Here is a 23105-nt window from a genome sequence, read left to right on the forward strand (position 1 = left end):
AAATCACATCCTAAAATATGTAATTTTGCTGCTGATTTCTGCCTTAAAAAATTGAATCTGCTTTTTCTTTCACATCTTTATTTTTACACAGCTCAGTGAAAAATTGAATGCACCATCCATAGAAAGTTTGCAGTCTTTGTTTAATGAACAGTTAGGTACAACAAATATCCATACACAGATATCCTGAAGAATTGACACTTCTCTGTGGAGTTGTTGCAAATAGTTGAGCATAAATGAAAATTGTTTGAAATCACCAAAAGTTTCTTTTAAATCCCTTCTCAAAAAAATATAGAGGTTGAGATCAAAAGCGATGAAGCTTGAGTGTTGCTGTTACTTGTTGGAGAAAAGGTTTGGTTCCCCTTAAGTTGGATATTTTGGTTTTATATTCTTCCAACAGTGCACGCAGGAAGGTTTCAGCAGTGATTTCCCTCTGCTTCATGAAAGTCCGAAACAAAACTTCGTATACAGAAAAGAATAAGAAAAATCTTGGAAATGCAGCTTATCAGTAGCTTTTTGTTTGCAAAGCACTTGATTGAAAGCCATCAAGCTAGAAATGAACAATATTTGACAGAAAATTGAATGGCCTTGTGTAAAATCTCAGCTTCATAGGTGGCCAGGTAATCAAAGCAGTCAGAGGTCTGGTTTTCTTCTCCGTCACAAAGCCTTGGCTGGGAATGGCTGCCGGTTATGGGCGGTAAAGGACATCAGTTGCAATCACCAGAATATCCTGAAAAAGTATCAACATTACAATATCACAAATACTGTTCCATCTCACTCCACGTGGCCCTAGCACATGCTCTGAAACACAGCAGCACAGTTTAAATCTACAATCTCAGTTGTGTGACGAGCCACAGCTCACTATTTATGTATACCTCTCAAAACAACCCCAAACACCACAGAAGGCCATCTGGCCCACATTAGTTGGAACATCCCATGAAAGAGTTTCCCATTAAATCACCTCTTCTGCTCTTTCATATAATCGTCGAATTCCTTCTTTCCAAAGTCTACATCCATTCCCCCATGGAATTTACTATTGGATCTATTTCTACAATCTCTTCAAGAGTGCAGTCCAGGTCACAAGAAGTCACCACATCACCTCCCTGGATCCTTGCCAATGAACCCTTTGCTCTGGCTCCCGCTCCTCCTGCCAGTGGAACCAATTTCTCCCACTAAACTTGACTCAAGGAACATAGAACAAAACAGCACCGGACCGGCCATTCAGCCCATGATATTGTGCTGATCTTGATGCCAATTTATACTAAATGTCCTCTTCCTGTGTACTAACCATATCTCTCCATTCCCTTCATGTTCATATCTAAAAGCCTCTTAAACTCCACTAAACTGCCTGCTTTCACTTACTACCCCTGGTAACCCATTGAAGGCACCTACCACTCCCTGCATAAAAACCTTGCCCCTCACATCACCTTTAAAACATCCCCCCTGTAACCTTAAAGGCATGTCCTCTGGTATTTGACGTTTTCATACTGGGGAAAAGATTCTGACTGTCTACCCTATCTATGACTCTCATAACTTTGAAAACCTCTATCAGGTCTCCCCTCACCTCCGATGCTCTGAGGAGAAGAACCCTAGTTTGTCCAACCTTTCCTTATCGCCCATACCCTCTAATCCAGGCCAATATTCTGGTGAACCTCTACTGCACCCTTTCCAAAATCTCACATCCTTCCTATAATGGGGCGACCAGAACTGAACAGAATACTCCGAGTGCGGCCTGACTAAAGGTTTATACAGCCGCAGCATGACTTCTTTACTCTTACACTCAAGGCTTTGAAGCCTTCCAGCAAATCTCCCACTTTCCTTCTCTGCTCAAAGGAGAACAAACCCAACTTCCCCAACCTCCTCACTGGAGCACCTCAGCCCTGGAAACATTGCGGCAAATCTCTGCACCTCTCCCAGAAAGTCGAGTGGCAGGAATTGATCACAGTACTCCAGCGAGAGTCCAGCAGGAGTTTGGGAAATATTTCCGTTTGCAATGACGATTTGTTCTTGTATGCTGTGCTTCAGTATTAAAAAGTAAGATGCTTTTTTGATACATTTACCACTATGCTACCAACTTCATTGATTTGAAAAGGTTGTACCCTGATTATGCTCCTTTATGCTGTCTCAGTATTTACTTCTTAAACTGGCTTCAACTTGAAACCCATAGTCGTGAAAGTGAAAGTGAAAGTTCACTCTCCACCATTGTTGCACTCTCTCAAACTCTGGTGTAAAAAAAGTCAGAGGCACAAAACGTGTAATTTTAAGTTATTTTGAAGACGTCGTGAACTGCTCACAATCACGTTAATACCTGACTGAAAATGATGTTGAAACTCCGCACTGTAATGTCAATTTCAAAGAAAGGATATACACCAAGATGGGACATGGAGGGAGGAAATAGTTCCCCCTTAAATATGTCCTCAGGGAAAACTGTCCCTCATAATTTTTCTTGTGGCCTAACTTCATTCAAAAGGAATTCACATCATTCGGAGGATCTTGCATCATGCAATTACTCACCCTGTTCACCATTAGCGTAGGGTTTACAAAGTCCAAGTTTTTCACCTTTGGAAGTGGAACTCCCCTGGCTAGTTTCTCTGCAAGGAAAAGCAGGAAAACTCTGTGAGATTCATAAAGCTAAACAAAAGAAATAGAAGGAGTAGTCTATCCAGTCCCTCGTACCTGCACAGACATTTAGTAAGATGGGGGTTGATATTTACCTCTGCACCACTATCCTATGGCAAATCCCATCCCCTAATATCCAAAGGTCTGTTGATCTCCCTGATGAATATATTCAGTGACTGAGACTCCACCACACTCTTGAGTAGAAAAACCCCGCTGGGTGATGAAGTTTCCCATCACCGTTGTTATTTGTGACTGTGACCCCCTGGTCCTGGAGACCACAGCTTAGGAAAACATCATCCCTACCATCTAACCCTATAAGAATTTCAGACATTTCATTAGGATCACCTCACATTCTTTTAAATCCTTGACAGTACAGACCCAGTGTGCTCAATCTCTCCTTATAGGACAATCCCCACATCCCAGGAATGGATCTGGTGAGTCTTTGTCGCACTCACTGTTTTGTAAGTATCTCCTTCCTCAGGCAGAGGGATCAGGCCACTGCACAATTTTCTAGGTGAGGTCTCTCACCAGCACCATATTGAATTACAATGAGACATCGATACTCTTGACTCGTAGCCACTTGCAATGAAGGCCAGCATATCATTTGCCTCCTTATTTGACTCTGTATCTACATGTCAACATTCAGCGATTTGTGTACAAGTACACCCAGGTCCCTCTGAACACCAAGACCTTTCAATCTCTCAGCATTTAAACAAATACTCTGTCTTTCTACTTTTTCTTCCAGAGTCGATGCCCTCACATTTTCCACATTATTTTCCATCTGCCATGACTTCCTCCTTTCACTTCGTCTGTCCCGACGCCCAAAGTCTCCATAGAACCATAGAACAATACAGCACAATACAGGCCCTTCGGTCCACCATGTTGTGCTGACCTTCAAACCACTCCTAAGACTATCTCGCCCCTTCTTCCCACATATCCCTCTATCTTAAATTCCTCCATATGCTTATCTAACAATCTCTTGAACCTGACCAACGTATCAGCCTCCACCACCACCCCAGGCAGTGCATTCCATGCACCAACCACTCTCTGGGTGAAAAACCGCCCTCTGACGTTTCCCTTGAACTTCCCACCCATTACCTTAAAGCCATGCCCTCTTGTATTGAGCATTGGTGCCCTGGGAAAGAGGCGCTGGCTGCCCACTTTATCTATTCTTCTTAATATTTTGTACACCTCTATCATGTCTCCCCTCATCCTCCTTCTCTCCAATGAGTAAAGCCCTAGCTCCCTGAGTCCCTCCTCATAATCCATACTCTCTAATCCAGGCAGCATCCTGGTAAATCTGCTCTGCACCCTTTCCAACGCCTCCACATCCTTCCTATAATGAGGCGACCAGAACTGGACACAGTACTGTAAGTGTGGTCTAACCAGAGTTTTCTAAAGCTGCATCATTACTTTGCGGCTCTTAACTGGATCCCACGACTTATGAAAGCTACATCCCATAAGCTTGCTTAACTACCCTATCCACCTGTGAGGAACTTTCAGTGGATCTGTGGATATGAACCCCCAGATCCCTCTGCTTCTCTACACCACCAGAATCCTCCCATTTACCTTGTATTCCGCCTTGGAGTTTGTCCTTCCAAAGTGTACCACCTCACACTTCTCCGGATTGAACTCCACCTGGCACTTCTCAGCCCAGCTCTGCATCCTATCAATATCCCTCTGTAAGCTTCAACAGTCCTCCACACTATCCACAACACCACCAATCTTTGTGTCATCTGCAAACTTGCTACCCACCCTTACACCCCCTCTCTAAGTCATTAATAATATCGGTCCCAGAACCGATCCCCGTGGGACATCACTGGTCACAGCCCTCCCAATTCCAATGCATTCTGCCCACTACAACCCTCTGCTTTCTACAGGCAAAGCCAATTCTGAATCCACATGGCCAAGCCTCCTTGGATCGCTTGGCCTCTGACCTTCTGAAGAAGCCTACCATGTGGAACCTTGTCAAATGCCTTACTAAAATCCATGTAGACCACATCTACTGCACTACCCTCATCAATCTCCTTGCATCATCCTCCTCTGCCCACACTTCCACCCATCTTTGTATCATCAGCAAATCTGCATAGCTGCTACTTGGATCCCTTCATCTGAATCCTTGATATAGGATTGTGAACAACTGGGGCCTCAGCACGGCTCACTGTTCACAACCACCCAAAGCAAAAATGATCCATTTATCTCCAAATCCAAATACACCAACATTCACTGTTTCCCCATTGTCTTCTCTGCTATTTACAATCTCAAAAATCTCTAACAGATTTGATAAATATGTTGACTCTGCCCAATCCCATTATTAGTTCTAAGTGCCCTGCCTATAATATCATATTTGAGCATTTCCTGTGCCACTGACATAAGTTAACAGGTGTGTAATTTCCCATTTTTCTCTCCTGCTTTTCCCAATTAGTGGGAACTTTTGAAGAATTTCTGGCAGTTTGGAAGATTGACAGCCAATGAATCCAGTATCTTCATCACCAGCACTTATGAACCTCAGAATGTAAGTCATCAGGTCCTGGGCATTCATTGGGTGTCAATTCTAATCATTTCTCCAACATTATTATCTTATTCATGTTATATTCTTCCTGTTCCTCATTCACTCGAGACCTATAGTTCTCCACCATGTTCAGAGGTTTCTGCACCTTCTTCAGAGAAGACAGGTATATAATATTTGTTTAACTTCTCTGCTATTTCCCGAAACAATCTTTCTTGTCTCAATATGTAAGGGACTCAAATTTTAGTCACCCTTTCCTTTAACTTAACCATGTAAATGAATGTAATTTATTTTAAATTCCACCCCTCACATACTTTACGCTTTTCAAAACCCACAGTATTTATTTTTGACATGGGGAAAATATCAAAAACAGAAAATTTGGCAAAAAGCAGTTGAGACGGAGTGCTACATCGCCTGAGTTGTTGGAATTTGATGAATCTCATTCAAATGGACATCAGAGATCCATGTGCTCCCGGTGGTTTTGCAAACATTCTTCCCTCAGTCAACATCCAACAGCGTTAATTGAGCATTCATCCTATTTGCTGTGTTTGCAGCTTTGCTGAGGGCAGCCAGCACACCAGCACAGTGATTACACATCACTGATTGTAGAGAAGTTTGTAATGAGCTGAAGCTGTGATGAAGTTCATAAATTAAGGCTGTTTCTCTTTGTCTGTGGAAAGAAGAACCGAGTTAACGTTTCAGGTTCTGACGAAGGTGCTTGACCTGAAACGTTCATTCTCTTTCTCTTTGCACAGATGCTGCCAGACCTGCTGAGTGTTTCCAGATTCTCTGCTTTTAATTCTGATCTGGAAATAAAATCCCTGGAACGCAGGAGATTGAGGGGTGACCTGATAGAGGTACATAAGATCATGAGGGGCATAGACAGGGGGAAAGCACATAGTCTTTTTCCAGGGGGGATGTGATAAAAAGGTATAAGTTTAAGATCAGAGGCGAGAGATTTAAAGGGGACATCAGGGGCAACTTCTTCACACAAGGGCGGTGTTATTTGAATGAGCTGCCAGAAATAGTGGTTGAAGCGGGGCACATTAGCATATTTAAAAGCCATCTGGATGAGCCACTTGGATAGGAGGGGTTAGAGGGCTCTGGGCCAAACGCGGGCAGATGGGACTATCGCTCAACATGGACGAGCTGGGCTGAAGGGCCTGTTTTCCATGCTGTATCACTCTATGTCTCTGTGACCCAGAGCACCTGGATTTTTGACCTTTTTCTCACTTTAATTTGTCAAAGAATGGAGATAACGTTGGAAGGCACTTTAAGCTCCACTTGTCTGTCACGTTCAATGTCGATTTTTCCGTTGTCAGTCAGTTTTACTCCCCTTTGATGTCAATGGACTTAGCAAGGAATACAATTGCCGTTACATCTGATCCCACATGTTCCTACTTGGCAGTTTGGACTAAAATCATCCCAGGAATCAGCCAGTAAAATCTTTCATTGCAACCTAAAGTCTCAGAATAAGAACATAATTATCCTGCAGGAATAATGGGCAAAGCTTATTTTTCTGGATTAAAGCTTCCGAAGTTCAGCATACAGTAGAGAGACCCTCACTATTTAAATGCTTTGCACCACTGTCCACTCAGAGTCATAGAGTCGTACAACACAGAAGAAGGCCCTTTGGCTCATACGCGTCCATGCCGACCGAGATGTATATTCAAGCTCATCCCATTTCCCAGCACTTGACACATATCCCTCTCAACTTTTGCCATCCATGTACCTGTCCACATACTTCTTAAATGTATCTAATGTCCCTGCCTCAAACTACTTCCTCTGGCAACTATCTACCACGCACTGTGTGAAAAAGTTGTCCCACAGTTTCTTATTAAATCTTTCATCTCTAACCTTAAAACTATGTCCTCTAGTTTCTGATTCCCCAACTCTGGGAAAAAGATGGCTCACCCGATCTATGATTTTATATATCTCATTTTTTACCTTGCGTATTCCGAAGGGTCTCCATCATGGACTTACCATTGACTTTTGGTAACACCGCTGCCTTTATTGCAATCTGAATTAACAGTTCCAGACCAGCCACCTTCAACAAGACACAATAAGAAAGAGAGTGTGAAGAAGATCCTCCGAGTTTAAGTATCGAGAATAATGTATAGTTTACGGTGGGGAGCTGGGCACGGTGGTGTACAGCTGTTCACGATGGGGAGCTGGGCGTGGTGGTGTACAACTTCGTTCAGCAGAGGCCGGAACTGACAACCTGAGGACCAGGTGAACATGAAAGTCTCAAACCTCCCAAAACATCCTGACTGTTTGGACTTCTGACTGCACTCTCATGCTGAACTTCTCGTGGGGTCCGGGGTTGGAACGTCAGTTTGCTGGAGCTCACTGGGAATCTGGGCAGCGGAACTGAGCCAGCCTAGAACTTGAAGCAGGTTCAGTGACGACATTTACTTCAACGGAGAGCAATGTCTCTTTGGGAGATGGGCAAGTTTTAGCCACTTAGAGTCAGAAAGAAACCCAGCATGGAACCAGACCATTTAGCCCATTGAGTTCACACCAATCATCAGAACCTGTTTCACACTAATCCTACCCTAACCCATTTTATTCTCCACATATTCTCATCAATTTCTACCCACCCCTCCCAATCCCCAGATTCTACCATTCACCTGCACTAGGGCAATTTACAGAGGCCAATTGACTTCTGAACCTTGTGGGTTGGCATGAGGGAGGAAACCCCAGTGTTCACAGGGAGACTGTGTGGACTCTGCTCACACAGCACCAGTGGTCAGGATTGAACCTGTCACTGGAGTTGTGAGCAAGCAGCTCTATTAGCTGGGACACTGTGTTGCTGTCACTTTTTTTTTTAATTGAGCAAATGTATTTAATTGTTTTTAAAGTGGTTTTGTGTTTCTCAATTTTGAATGGTAGGTCTTCCTTTCTTATTGTTTTTAAAGATTCTCAATGCCCAGGAATGTCAGAGACATTGACAGATATTGAAAATCTTTCGTCAGTCAACAGCAGGTGAAGCTGGATGTGTGGCTGAACTCTGATCTCAGGATTCTTGGCACTCCACTGGGCCTCAACAATCAGAAAGCAGCTTTGAGGGAAAGAGGCTGCTGCAGATAAGTACAGTCGACGGAGCATGGAGTGTGTCAGCTCATTGCTCAGATATAAGCCAGTCCGAACTGTCCCATAGACCCTTGTGCATTACTGCACAGACATCAGAGGGTCCAATTAGATTTGGAGGGAGGGTCAGTGTCAACATTGGCCACTTCACTTGCTCTCAATCAGATTAAGATGGTGAAATATAAATTTCAAATGGGACTTCTTTAAAACCTAGTTTCTCTGATGTATTAAGTTTAAACCCATGAATTTGGATTGAAAGTGTAGAGGAAATCTTGGAACAGTTTTGGAACAAATGGTTAAAACATCAGATCCAGATGGAACTATGAAGGCATTTTATAAGTACGTCAAGGAAAATTCGACACCAAGCCACAAGGTAGTACTGGGGCAATGACTAAAAGTGTGCTCAAAGAGGTAGACTTGAAGAAGGCTCTTTACGGACGCGAGATCAAGAGCTTTAGTGGGGTAATCCCCAAGTAAGGGCCTTGGCAGCTGAAGCCATGCCCACCAGCAGTGAGTGAGTGAGCATTTGGTCTTAAGAGTTGGCTTCTTGAATCTTTGACAATCACATTCTGAACTTCTGTTTGCTTATTATTTGGGGCTACGTGATTATCACCACAGAACAAATTGAAGATCATCGACCTGAGAACTCTGTTTCCGTGAGCCATTGAGGACTTCCAGCACTTTCTGTTTTCATTTAAAATTTCACTTGCGTTTGTAAACTTAATTCTATTTTCATTGCCTGGAACGTGGAATCTTTTACAACTGTTTAATGATCAAAGCCCTGCAATGTTATTCACCTTATCAGTGAGGAGAGGAAGTACCTTCCCCAGATCCAGTGATGAGACACTCAGATTGGGCCCAGAAAGGATCTTGCCTCTAAGTGCATGTGGAGTTGGGGGGGTGTGGAGGTGAATACTTCCTTTGATCATCAGTCCTCGATGCTCATCTGTTTTCAAGCTGGATTGCCAAGGCAGGGTGACCAGATCTGCTCATTAAGCTGCCAAATCATGACACTGTGCAAGTTGTATTACATCTGATGACTATCTAAGGGTGTTACTTTGATGAAACCTCAATTTGCATTGAAGAATCAAGTTCCATGTCAAATAAACGAGATCTAAGAATATGTAAGAAGATTTTCTTACCGGAACAGGGCCAACACGAGAATGTCCAGGAGTCAATTTCAGACTGTAGAAAAACAAGTAAAAGAGCAGAACATCATTGTATCACAGAGGGAATTGCCAGTAACTCTGGATCTAACAATGTTGATGCAGTCTGACTTTAAACTCCTTCATTCACTTAAGGTGCAGTGGAATGGGGGAAGATGCAACAAACAAAATGGCAGTTTTGATCTCCAATCCGCACTGAATTGTTTGATGTGAAGGATTTGATAGGATCACAGTTATGTTCCAATCCAAACATTTGAGCACATCATCTGTTCTAACTTTAATTAAATATGACTTTTTTTCAGGAAAGGCTCCATCTGCAAATTCAGATGGATTTTTAAGATTGTTTTGCACTCGGCAAGTGAAGAGCAGTTAGCTCTTCCAGGGTTCCTCTGATCACTATTTATCCCCGAATGTCACAGAATGTCCAGTATTGTTCAAAGAAATTCAGTGGTGATGACCTCCCCTGCACAAACTGGGATCATATTCCCTTACGCTAATGTCTGAAGCCACCAACAGCCTTTCAAGTACAAGTTTTCTTTTCCTTACCGATTCAGCGTTACGGACCCAGTCAGTTTCATCCTCACGATATTGATCCTAGCAGAGACGCTCGCATGCTGCAACAGTCCAGGTGAAGAAAGAAGATTTCCTTTGATAACAGTTTTGTAAGAACATTGAGACATTTTGCAGAAAAATAAGGTTTTAGTACTTACAATGTTCAGAACAAAAAGTGATGCCAGGGATGAATTTGGGAGGATTGCGAGCATGTCAAGGGCACCAAATGCCTGAATGGTGATATTGCCATTTGCAGCCCTCAGAACTGGCGGTCGAGTGGAGTGGAGGTTTATTATCATGTTCATGTTAGGGTAGAGCTTCTCCAGCTGCATGGAAGTAGAAGCTATGAATATTTATGTTATTAACTTTGTTTCCTTCTCCATAGAATCTGCCCCATCTCTGAGCATATCAGCACCTTATGACTTTATTCATATTTTGGGTTTCCAGAAGCTGCGGTATTTTATTCTGGTATTGCTCATCGTTCCCACCCTGCTGTAAGGTGCAAAGAACCATGATCTGGTGAGAGTGCCCGTGGTAGCTCGGCACAAGCAGCTGCTAATATCAGACAAAAGCATGCAAACTCATGAAGCGCTTACCTGAGGCATGATCATACCGAAGGACTTTGTGTTTAATCTGAAGGGTGAATTTTTCGGGATCTGGGGAAAACAGAAAACAATCAGCAAGTTTCCTTCTTGGTATTTTGTGCGACTGTTATCACACAATCTCCCGAGGCAGGTGTGGTCCAACAACTAATGGCCTCAGTGTGCATGTCAAAACCCAATGCAATTCTGAGGTTGGATTTGTAAACAACTGCAGATTGCATTGATAAAAACCCAAAGCTTTACTGAAGTTATTGTGAAGGAGGTCGTATTTCTAAAGAATTGATTCTCTATTATGAAGTCCAGATTCACTGCAATTAATCAATATGCAGGTTCTGCTTCCTAACCTGTACTTCATCCTCATTTCATATTTTCCACACAACATAGGACGAGGCTCTTTGGCCCATTGAGTTGCTGCCAGCTCTCCCGTTCGCCCATTTCGTTCCCTCTAACCCTATCCCCTCACACTTTTCTAGCACCAGCCCCCCGATTCTCCCACCAGCCACCTAAACTAGAGGTAACTTTCAGCAGCTAATCAGCCTACCAGAGCGTCTTTGGGATGTGGGACGAAACTTCAGGCCCCTGGTGAAACCTACATGGTCACAGGGAGAACGTGCAAACTCCACGCAGAGAGCACCAGAGGTCAAGATCGGAGCGGTGAGACAACGACACTACCTGCAGAACCACTGTGCCACCCTGTTAACAGAGAGACCATGGAAACAGGCCCCGTGAATTACCAGCACTGCCTCTGTGAACATTCAAACCTCGCACTTCCATTTTAATCTATTATTTTAAAACAATGCTATACTTCCACAAGAGGCGATTGAAAATGAAGGAAGCTTCAGTCTGCAATGTAAATTTGTAACTTGGTTTATTATTGTCACATGTACCGAGGTAGAGTGAAAAACTTTGGTTTGCATGCTGTCCATCCAGATCATTTCATTATAAGAGTGCATTGAGGTAGTACAAGGGAAAACAATAACAGAACGCAGAATATAGTGTTACAGTTACAGAGAAAGTGCAGTGCAGACAGACAATAAGGTGCAAGGGCCATGACGAGGTAGATTATAAGGTTAACAGTTCATCCTATCATACTAGGGGACCATTCAATAGTCTTACCACAGTGGCATGGAAGCTGTCACTGAGCCTGGTGGTATTTCCTTTCCAGCTTTTGTGAGGGAATGTGCTTTATTCGTTTGGCCCTTCTCGCACAGTGGCCTGGAACTTGCCGTAGAACAGCAGTGAAGCCATGACTCTTGACAGATGCCGTGGAGTAAATCAGGCAGCAACATCCAGCACTCACAAAAACAACGTTTAAACACGGAACCAGGCTGCCCAATGTACCCATCATTGCACACACTTCACTGCCTCCTCTCCACAAACCATGTCCCTCTGCTAGTTTCATTGCAAGGGTTAGAATGAGCCCTTGAAATGGGCTGTCCAGTCCAAACGGAGACTAATTGTGGCCACGAGGCAGGTAATGCTTTAGTGCTGCGCCTCTTCACTGTGTGACAACATTCACTTCCAGAAACCCCAGCCCACTCCCCCCTGTGAGAGGGGTAATCTTGTTCCCACTGACCAATACATCAGGGCAGTGAAAGGACGGCCTTTACCCACCATTCTATCGGTGATCTTCATCCGCAAGGCTCCAGCTTCGTGAAACACGAATCCCGCTGAATTGGCAAGGAAATCGGATATTCCCAAGTACAACATGCGACTGCTGTGTCTGGGGAGGCTGATCGGCGGTGGCTTGAAGGGAGGCTCCTTACGATTTCGCACTCTGTAGAATTCACCCTATCAAAAGAATTTGACATCAAATCTCAGGTACTGGATAATGCAGGTCGATAACATGCCATTTAACCACTACTTGTCCATTCCTAGTTTCCTTTGGAAATTGCTGATGAGCCATCACCTCGAACCTCTGCGGTCCTTCCAGTGACTGTATGCACAGTGGGGTTGTGTAGGTGGGGAGGGTGACAGCATATTTGGAAGTCAGCTTGGCGCGTGGCCTTGAAGGGATCTTGCAGACAATAACATAAATTACCAAACATAAATGACGGTTTGAATTCTTGGTGCCAGTGGCAAATGAACACATCAAAGGATGGAAAGACAGGAGGCACTGCCCGAGGGACAATATTGGATGACCTGTCTTGGGCCCAGCACAAAGATGCAATCACGAGGAAGGTGCACCAGCGTCTTTCTTTGGAGGTTAAGGAGGTTCAGCTTGTCACCGAACACTCTGACAAACTTCTACAGATGTACTGTTCAAAGTGGTGGAGCTTGGAGGGATATGGGCTTAACGCAGGAGATTGGGACTAGCTGGGTGGGACCGTGGTCAGCATGGACACGTTGGGCCGAAGGGCCTGTATCCGTGCTGTATTGCTCTATGACTCCATGCTGACAACCTTCGCTCCAGAACTAGCTGTGCCTGCAGCTAAGCTGTTCCAGTACACTCGCATCTACCTGACAGTCTGGTAAAGATTCTCCTGTTCTTAATAAGTGGGAGAAATCTCCGTCCCATCAACCTGCTCAATCATCACCAGTAACCTGCTCTCTGAAATACACTTTGGTTTGGACTTGACTGCATTTCAGGCCATCACTACCTTAGTCCTAACGTGGACCAAAGAGCAGAATTCCAGAGGTGAAGTTGGGGGGGGGGGGGTGGTGGGGGGCGACTCTCCTTGACATCAAGGCAGCATTTGATTGAATGTGGCTTCAAGGAGACCTGGCAAAAATGGGAAGCAAAGGGGAAACTGGATGGGGTCATACCTCTCACACAGGATGGTAGGAATTGCCAGAGGGCAGTGAGGTGGACCATCCGTCATCAGCTGCTTTCCTCCATTATATGGTCCGAAGTGGGGATGTTTGTGAAGGAGTGCACAATGTTTCATTCCAATCACAGTGGTCAGACCATGAGGTCCCATTGAAGCAACCCTAGACAACATTCAGGCATAGGCAGCGAGGTGGCAGGTAATATTCATGCCACAGCAATGCCATCTGCAACAACGGAGAGTCACCACTTTCCTGACATACAGACTTCCTGAATATCACTCTGCATTTCAGAACCAAAGTATCTTGTGGTGTGTGACTCACCTCCTGAGCCCCCAAGGCCTTCCCACAATATACAAGGCCTGCCTGGATGAGTGCAGATACCCCAACTCCTGTTACCAAGCAAGACAAATCAACCTGCTGTATTGGTACCTCCTCCAGCACTCTGACCATTCAGGCTTTCTGCCTGCGGTGCACTGTTGGTGGAGTGCACCATTCATTCATCAAGGCTGCACTCACAGCACCTCCCAAACCACAGCCTCAGTCACAAAAAAAGGGGAAGTGAAGGGGGATACCATTACCTGCAAGATTCCTTCAAAGTCACGCACCAAGCTGATTTCCAAATATATCACCATCCTTCCCACCTCCGTAACTCCACTGTGTGATACTTTCACTGGAAGGACTGCAAAGGTTCAAGGTGATGGCTCATCAGCGCCTCCTCAAGGGCAACTAGGAATGGGCAATAACTCTGCCTTTACCAGAGTGCCTACTCTAAGATGGTGACTTCAAATCAGAGCCTTTCTCAAAGGTCACTGACAACTTCTGAATAGACAACTGGAAAATGGTCTTGAATACACTTCAAGGCAACAGAACTATTAAAACAGTCAACTGCCACCCCATCCAACTGCTCATATACTCTTGCACCTCCCCTTCCCTTTCCAGCTGTCAGTGCGTACCTTAAAGTCCAGGTCCATGGCTCTTCTTGAGATTTTAATTCTATTAACCAGGGAATAGTCAACCTCAGCAAAGTTGTTTACGCGGAAAGATACTGAGAACATGGATGAAAAAGAACATTAAATATCAGACTGTGTTCCAGTAAACATGATTATCCTTAATACGGTCACATTATGCCATTGAACATCAAAGAACTTGTGATTTCCTTCTTGCTTATTGATTAATGTTGAACTCCTGAGCTACGGAGCATTGTACCTGTCAGCAGGTTTACCAAATCCGCTGGTTCACAGAGCTGTGGAGGGCAAAATGGAGACACAAGAGACTGCAGATACTGATCCGGAGCAACACACAAAGTGCTGGAAGAACTCAGCGGGTCACGCAGAATCCAGATGAAGGGTTTTGACCCAAAACATGGTCTGTCCCTTTCCCTCCATAGATGCTGCCTGACCCGCTGAGTTCCTCCAGCACTTTGTGTGTTGGTTTACAGAGCTGGCTGAGTAACATCAACACAAAAGATTCCAGATTGGATTCCCAATCCACGTTGAGTTCTTTGGTTGCTGCCAGGGGAAAAGGTGAGGACTGCATTTGACTCCTTTTCCTGGTCTGTGTGTGGACTTTCAGTGGCATGGTTAGGCTCAGGTTTGACCCTCTCCAACTCTTAATGAGTTGAAAAGAAATAACCAACCTTGGCGTCCTGTGTGGCTCGAGGATGAGCTTTTGCTTTACTCTATATCAGATCTGCTGCCAAGACAACATTCAATGGCCTCTAAAACACAGCTCACTTCCTCCTCTATCAGTCTCCCTAATGCTCAGGCTCGAGTCCTTATCATTGAGCATTGATCCTTTAGGTGTTATCATCACCAGGGCTGCATTTCAATTCTAGTGATTCCAACTCATGCAAAACTTATCTCTGTTTTGTCACCTACAGAGCCATCCCTTCCATCCTTATCAAGTGTGAAGTGGTTCATTTTGGTAGGTCAACTATGATGGCAGAATATAGTATTAATGGTAAGACTCTTGGCAGTGTGGAGGATCAGAGGAATCTTGGGGTCCGAGTCCATAGGATGCTCAAAGCAGCTGCACAGCTTGACTCGGTTGTTAAGTGGCATATGGTATATTGTCCTTTACCAATCGTAGAATTGAATTTAGGAGCCGAGAGGTAATGTTGCAGCTATATAGGATCCTGGTCAGACCCCACTTGGAGTACTGTGCTCAGTTCTGGTCGCTTCACTACAGGAAGGATGTGGAAGCCATAGAGAGGGTGCAGAGGAGATTTACAAGGATGTTGCCTGGATTAGGGAGCATGCCTTATGAAAACAGGTCGAGTGGACTCGGCCTTTTCTCCTTGGAGTGATGAGGGGTGACCTGATTGAGGTGTATAAGATGAGAAGAGGCATTGATCCTGTGGATAGTCAGAGGCTTTTTCCTCGGGCCGAAATGGTTGCCACAGGAGGACACAGGTTTAAGGTGCTGGGGAGTAGGTCATGAGGAGACATCAGGAGTAAATTTTTTACTCAGAGAGTGGTGAGTGTGTGGAATGGGCTGCCGGCAACGGTGGTGGAGGCGGATACGATAGGATCTTTTAAGAGACTTTTGGATAGGTACATGGAGCTTAGAAGAATAGAGGTCCATGGGTAAGCCTAGTAATTTCTAAGATAGGGACATGTTCGGCACAGCTTTGTGGGCTGAAGTGCCTGAATTGTGCTGTAAGTTTTCTATGATTCTAAGTGACTTGTATAGACCTTTGTACTCCCATATTTCAACCTCTACATGGTTGTTACATCGCTTGACTCATTCACCCTGTCTTTCAATACATCCTGCCTCCCTCCTTCAGTCCTCTTCTCTGTATTCCCTCCCCTCACAAACCGGTCCTGTCCTTCTTATACCCAGCCCTATGGCAAACTCTTTTATTTCCTTGAAAGGGTTTGGAAACCAATGGCCATTAGGTGCTGTGCGTCAGCCTTGGCTTCTGTCTCCAACTCCAGAGAGAGTTCTGAACTCTCAGTTGTCCCATCTTTCTGGTGAAACGTGAAACTCAGGCCCACAATCACAATGAGCTGGCACTGTTGCTTTTGCCTTTTCCCTTGGGTTCTATCAATAGTTCTCCCTCAAACAATTCTACCGATGGCCAACGGATCTGCACATTCTCATCCTGCCGTTGGTAACTCTGCTCGCACCAAATGACTGCCGCAAGTTTTCGCTCTCAAATTTATTGGTTGTAGAGCGTTTTGAGATATCCTTCAATGGTGTTGTATAGAAATAAAGATTTTGACAAAGGGTCTTCGACCTGAAATGTTAACTCTGTTACCCATTGCACAAAATCTGTCTGACCTGCTGTTTTTATTTCATTATTTCAGATTTTCTTGCATCTGTTTTTCTTTCCACTTCCATTTATTTTGTGCATTTCTTTCTCCCCTTGTTTTCAAGAAGGATTACCAGGAGGAGAATTGGGAATTTCTTGGTAAGAGCTAATCCACATTCTCTAACTGATAAATGTGTCAATAAATGTGGACAGCCAAGCCATTCAGACCAGGGAGATCCAAGGTTCGATTCCCAGTGGGCAGAACTCAGTTAGGGAATCAGGGAAGGATTATACTTCACACCCAAGACCAGTGAACTGGCCAAGACATCATTTCTGTTCTCGTGACTCAGCAGGTCAGGTAGCATCTGTGGAGAGAGCAACAGTTAATGTTTCAGGTCTGGGACCATTCCTCAGAACTGGGAAAGAGAGAAACAAGTTCGGCCGCATTTGGTGTATTGTATTCAGCTCTGGTCGCTGCATTACAGGAAGGAGTTGGAGGCTTTGGAGAGGGTGTAGAGGAGGTTCACCAGGACACTGCCTGGGTTGGAGAGTATTAGCTATCAGGAGAGGTTGGACAGACTTGGGTTGTTTTCTCTGGAGCAGCAGAGGCTGAGGGAAGACGTGAGAGAAGTTTATAAAATTATGCAAGGCAGAGATAAGGCAGAGAGTGAAAGTTTTCTTCCCAGTGTGGAAATGTCAGATACCAGGGAGCATAGCTTTAAGGTGAGAGATGGTTCCAAGCAGCAGAAAATGTGAGGAAGGGTGAGGGGTGGGAACAAAGGAAATATCTCTGATAGGGTAAGACCATATGATCTATGGGCCAATTAAGGTGCAGTGAAAACCAGATTAGTCTTTAACTTCAATTCACCATCCCACTCTAACCTGTCGGTCTGTGACCTCCTTCACTGTTAAAATGAGGCTCAACGCAAGCTCGAGGAACAAGACCTCATCTTCCCTCTGGGCACATTGCAGCCTGCAGGACTCAGTATTGAATTCTCTGACTTCAGATAACTTACTCTCTCTTTGTGTAGGTAACTGAACTGGCCATTTTTGCCTGCCATTACTTTGGCACAGCTTTTCTTTTCTTTTACATGTACTCTGCCCTGCAAGTCCACAGCCTTGTCATCTGAAACATGTTGCTGATATAACAAAGCTTAATTTGATCTTAAATCCTACTTTAAACTGCCACTTTAGGTCATCGGTCTCACCCTATTAGAGATTTGTCCCTTTATTCCACCCATCCTCCTCCTCTTCCTCTTCTCTCTGCCGAAACAAACGTCTTTTCTCTTTTTCCCCGTTCTGAGGAAAGGCCCCTGCATACATTAACGCTGTTTCTCTCTCCACAGATGCTGCCTGATCTGCTGAGTGTTTCCAGCATCCTCTATTTTTATTTCAGCTTTGCAGCTTCTGCAGTGTTTTGATTTTCACAATCCAATGGTCGTTAGTGCCAAATGCACTGTAAGTGAGGCCAGGTGTGGGGTCAGTCCACTTTTGGTTCAGATCGATAGCACGTGCTGCAAATGTGCAAAAGCTGATTCATTCCAGGGAGCATAAGGCAGCATCCTTGTCTGAGTCTTTGGAAGGTGACGGATGATAATGGAAGAGGAAGAACGTAAAACAACCTACTTTTCATTTTCTTTAGATTTTCTTCCAGTCCATTGATGGCACTAGAGACTTTTGGACAAATCTGTCAAGAAATAGTAAACGACAATTACCGTGCTTGACTCAGAAGTTCTGTCATGTGTTGTTCATCTGTGATGGTTGTACAAGTTAACAGCATAATTATCCAATATGAAGGCTGAGGGGACCTGACCTACCTGTCTGTTAAGAGCAGATTTAATGGGTCTCTCTAAGAATCTGCAGAACAGATTGTACAACCATCTGCAAAACACAACGTTATTTGGTCAAAACAAAATAAACCTTTGCATCGTGCAGAATCACTCGCAAATCCAGAAAATACTCAGGAATAAGGGTGGAGGTTGATGTTTGGGGATAAGCAGCACCAAATGTTTTACCTGCAAATGTTTTGTGTGAATAAATTATCTCACTTCCTCATTGAACCTAACCAGATCCTGGTGAATCAAGTAAATCGAGTTAATCCAAAAATGCCAGGTAGCATTTAGTGTTCATGGAGTTATACAGTATGGAAACAGTCCCTTTGGCCCAACTGGTCCATGCTGACTAAGATGCTCCATCCCAGCATTTGGCCCATTACCTTCCAAGTGCCTTTAAAAGTTTTTATTTTACCTGCCTCAACCACTTCCTCTGGCAGCTCATTCTTCATACATACCCACCTTTGTGTAAAAAAAAATACATCTCAAGTTCCTACTAAATCTTTCCTCTCTCACCCTAAACCTATGCCTTCTTGTTCTTGATTCCCAAACCCTGGGAAAAAGGCTGAGTGCATTCACCCTGTGTATGCCCCTCGTGCTTTTATCCACCTCCATAAGATCACCTTTCATTTAATTTATTCTTTCCACTGACCAATGCCATCTTATGATGTATCACTAATGATTCACAGTCAATTAAACAGTTTTGATGTAGGAAACAGAGTGGCAATTCTCCTGTAAAGACCCTGAAGCAACATTCTTCATGTGTCCTCTGTTCTTTCTCTGCAAACTGCTTTCTTCCACCGTTAGCTTCTCCTTCCACCAACGGTGCATTTGAAACTATCTCTGTCCATTCCTCGTTTGTGCCTGTTCTCTCCTTCTGCCATATGAGCACATATTTTTCGCAAAACCGTTGTGCAGTTTACCCTAACATACGCCGATAATTATTTTGGATGTCAGCAACAAGCTAAGTGTCCAGTGGTGTGCCAAATCCTGGTCAGTGCAATTATCAGGTGATTTATTGGAAAAATCCAATCCAGGAGTCAGAATCAGCTCCGAGTCAGACTGGAACTCAGTGCTTGAAGATGTTTCCTTCCTGCCCACTAAAACCTCCACCACTTGTATACAAATTCTATTGTAATTAACTCCCTCAAATCACCAATCACCTTCTAGGCCTCAAATGAAGAATGGCCAACCGAGCAAGACTGCAGAGGAGTGAGGGAGAGAAAGAGAGAGCAGGGGAGAGAAAAGAAGAGTGGGGGAGAGAGAGTGGAGGAGAGAAAAGGAGAGTGTGAGAGAGAAAGGGAGAGCGTGAGAGAGAAGGGGAGAGTTGGGGAGAGAAAGAGAGTGGAGGAGAGAAAGAAAGTGGGGGAGATAAAGAGAAAGCAGAAAAAAGAGTGCAGTATAGAAAATGAGAGGCTGCAGGAGAACATGAGAGAGAGAGGGACAAAAAGAGACCGTGGGTGAAAAAGAGTGTGCAAGAGAAAAAGAGTGCACAAGAGAGGGAAAAAGAGAACAAGAAAGAGAGAGAAAGAGCAGAAGTGTTTGGAGGTTTCTTTCCTAAAGTACTATGTGCATTACCTTCTTCTTTTGGTGAACCTGACGCGCACTTTACCAACGTTGGATGAGCAAGCAATGCTGCGCACTGCAGGACGGCCTGTATTGTCCCGGGTCAGTCCTATAGTCTCCGATATTGACAGCCTGCTCACAGACACGTCAAACGATCCACTCATCCTGCTGTAAGGAGAAGTCAAAGTCATCAGATAAATAAACACTGGAAGACAGACCGACTAATGAACTGAGATCCACAGGTCTGGTGATATCTATTGCCCCAGGGTCTGGTATTAAATCCCACTCTACTGGGGGCTGGAGGGATAGAGTTTGGAGAAGTGGTGCTCTTCCAGAATTGCAGAGTATTTGCAGCAGTGAAATAGGCCATTCAGTCCAGCAGTGTTGTCCCAGAAATAATGCTGCACCATGGACTTCTTTCCCCTCATCCTACCACCTCAGGGTCCATCTATAATGGAGCTGTTGATGGGTTGTTCCAATCTATCTCCTGTAGCAGTCACAGAACTAAGGCTAGGAGAAGCCACTGGGAGAGAGCTTTGGGAATTAGAGGTCCAATATCACCCATTCTTTCCAAGCACACTCCACACACCACATCAAGTCTTCAGTTTCTTGTAAACTGCACAACAAAATTTATTTTGCATTTCAATAAGTCAACACACTTTGCTCCCACCATCTCCCAAGGGGGGTTGGTCCATCCAGTGACCACTCCATGACTGAAGTATTGCCCGGTTATTGAGAGGGATTGTCTGCCTTGACTGTGGGTGGAGCTTCAGATGTGAAACCCACCCAACAAGATGAGGGGTATAAACCCGACATCAGGGGTCTTTCCTTCTTAACAGATTGTCAATCAGGCTGATTGTCAGGTGGGCAGACTTCAGTCAGGTGGAGAGCAGTCCGTATGTCAGGATGCAGTACCGCATGTGGAACGTTTCAATAAAATAAATCATGCAACAGAATCAGAATCAGGTTTGTTGTCACTGACAAATGCCGTGAAATCTGTTGTTTTGCAGCAGCAGTACAGTGTAAGACATAACAATTACTATAAGCTGCCAAAAAATAAGTAAAATATTGCAAAAGAGGAATAGTGATGTAGAGTTCAAGGGTTCATGGACCGTTCAGAAATCTGATGGTGGAGGGGAAGAAGCTGATCCTGAAGCATTGAGTGTGGTCTTCAAGCTCCTGTACCTCCCTGATGGGGGGACAGTACAGGAGCCTGAAGATCCACACTCAGTGAGAAGAGGGCATGTCCCGGATGGTGAGGGCCCTTAATCATGGATGCTGTCTTCTTCAGGCACCGCCTCTTGAAGATGCCTCAATAGCCACAGATTGTCTCTGTTCCCTTGGGCTAGGGAAGAGGCAGCAAGAGCCATGTTACAGCAGGCTATTCTCACTTGCCAGGTCCAACCCAAAACAGGGAGAGGAAGGGTGGGAGGCAGCATAAAGGAAATTACAGACCTATTAGTCTGACATCGGTGGTGGGAAAGTTATTGGAATCGATCCTCAAGGATGAGGTTATGGAATACCTAGAGGTGCAAGGCAAGATAGGTCCAAGCCAACATGGCTTCGTGAAGGGAAGATCCTACCTGACCAACCTATTGGAGTTTTTTGAGGAAATCTCAGGTAGGGTGGATAAGGGAGAGGCGGTGGATGTTGTGTATTTAGACTTTCAAAAGGCCTTTGACAAGGTGCTGCACAAGAGGCTGATGAATAAGATGAGAGGTCATGGAATAATAGGAAAGATATTGGAATGGGTGGAGCATTGGCTGGTTGGCAGAAGGCAAAGGGTGGGAATAAAGGGATCCTGTTCTGGTTGGCTACCGGTTACTAGTGGTGTTCCACAGGCGTCAGTGTTGGGGCTGCTTCTTTTTACCCTGTACATTAATGATTTGGATGATGGAGTAAGTGGTTTTGTGGCTAAGTTTGCGGATGACATCAAGATAAGTAGAGGAGTAGGGAGTATTGAGGAGACAGGAAGGTTGCAGAGAGACCTAGATAGTTTAGGAGAATGGGCAAGGAAATGGCAGATGAGATTCAATGTTGAGAAATGTGCAGTTGTACACTTTGGAAAGAGAAATAAACGGGCAGATTATTATGTAGATGGGGAGAAAATTCAAAGTACAGAAGTACAAAGGGACTTGGGGGTACTCGTGCAGGACACCCTAAAGGTTAACCACCAGGTCGGATCGGTGGTAAAGAAAGCGAATGCTATGTTGGCATTCATTTTGAGAGGTATAGTGTATAAAAGTAAGGAAGTGTTGGTGAGGCTCTACGGGGCACTAGTGAGGCCTCATTTGGAATACTGTGCACAGTTTTGGGCTCCATATCTTAGGAAGGATGTACTGATGTTGGAGAGGATTCAGAGGAGATTTACGAGGATGATTCCTGGAATGAAAGGCTTACTTATAGGGAGCGGGGAGCCAATGGAGAGGTACAGGGAGCCAATGGATACTTGCATGATGCAAATACCACAGGGGACAGGGAACTAGTGCAGGGCAGGGGAATCAGTGGAGGTGAGGAGGGACCAAGAGGACCCCCACAAGGAACCAATAGACCCCTGTGATAACCAGGCGACAGGCCTGCGTGAGTGAATACTGAATGTGTGTGGGGTGTTTCTGCGCTAGATGGTGGGGGATATGTCAGTGGCTGAGTGGGGGAAATGAGAATGAATCTAGGGCTCTCCGTGGCAGAAGGGGGGAGTCTTGAGGATGAAGAGGGCAGAGGTGGGCGCGGTTTTGAAGATGGACAGTGCAGGCAAGAAAGCCAAGCTCAGCATGAAGCTCTGGACATTGAACACAAGAAGCTTGGGAGCAGAGTAGGCCACTCGGCCCCTCAAGCCTGCCCAGCCAATTCAAGATAATAATGGCTGATTTATTCCAATCCTCAACCCCTCCTCTGTATCCGTAGCCCACAGCTCTCAATCTTCCAATCTCTTCGAAAATGTCTGCACCTCCACTTTGGCACTCTGAGTGGTGGCACATTGCAATTGCCTCAAGACAGGATAAAAAAGGCCCCCAAGTATATCTGGCGCGCTGTCTACAATTTACCATAGTTCAACGCTTTCTGTGTAACTCTTGCTTTCAATCCTGGGTTTACACACAGGGTGCATGATGCAAAAAACAGGAGAGCAATGGTGGCAATCCAAAGCCTTGG

General features: G+C 44.8%; 1 protein-coding gene across 1 annotated transcript; it reads right to left on the reverse strand.

Annotated features, from left to right (window-relative positions):
- Nucleotides 1–218: 218 nt before the first annotated feature.
- On the reverse strand, nucleotides 219–23105 carry LOC127578736 (bactericidal permeability-increasing protein-like). Its single transcript, XM_052031140.1, has 13 exons — nucleotides 23000–23105; nucleotides 19968–20123; nucleotides 18375–18438; nucleotides 18184–18244; nucleotides 14258–14349; nucleotides 12150–12326; nucleotides 10530–10589; nucleotides 10092–10259; nucleotides 9928–9995; nucleotides 9358–9400; nucleotides 7109–7172; nucleotides 2512–2588; nucleotides 219–727 (listed from the first exon to the last, which is right to left on the reverse strand). The coding sequence occupies exons 1-13, from the start codon at nucleotides 23059–23061 to the stop codon at nucleotides 686–688; spliced, it is 1134 nt and encodes a 377-aa protein (XP_051887100.1). The 5' UTR covers nucleotides 23062–23105; the 3' UTR covers nucleotides 219–685.

Source organism: Pristis pectinata, chromosome 16, assembly GCF_009764475.1.
Source record: "Pristis pectinata isolate sPriPec2 chromosome 16, sPriPec2.1.pri, whole genome shotgun sequence".
NCBI classification, from domain to species: Eukaryota; Metazoa; Chordata; class Chondrichthyes; order Rhinopristiformes; family Pristidae; genus Pristis; species Pristis pectinata.

Excerpts from the sequence above, each read along its gene's own strand:
- LOC127578736 (XM_052031140.1), bottom strand. The coding sequence starts at position 23,061 with ATGCACCCTGTGTGTAAACCCAGGATTGAAAGCAAGAGTTACACAGAA. Across the intron at positions 20,124-22,999 it reads ACAGAAAGCGTTGAACTATG|CAGGATGAGTGGATCGTTTG; the intron begins GTAAATTGTAGA and ends TTCTCCTTACAG. Across the intron at positions 2,589-7,108 it reads GGTGTTACCAAAAGTCAATG|AGAAACTAGCCAGGGGAGTT; the intron begins GTAAGTCCATGA and ends TTTTCCTTGCAG.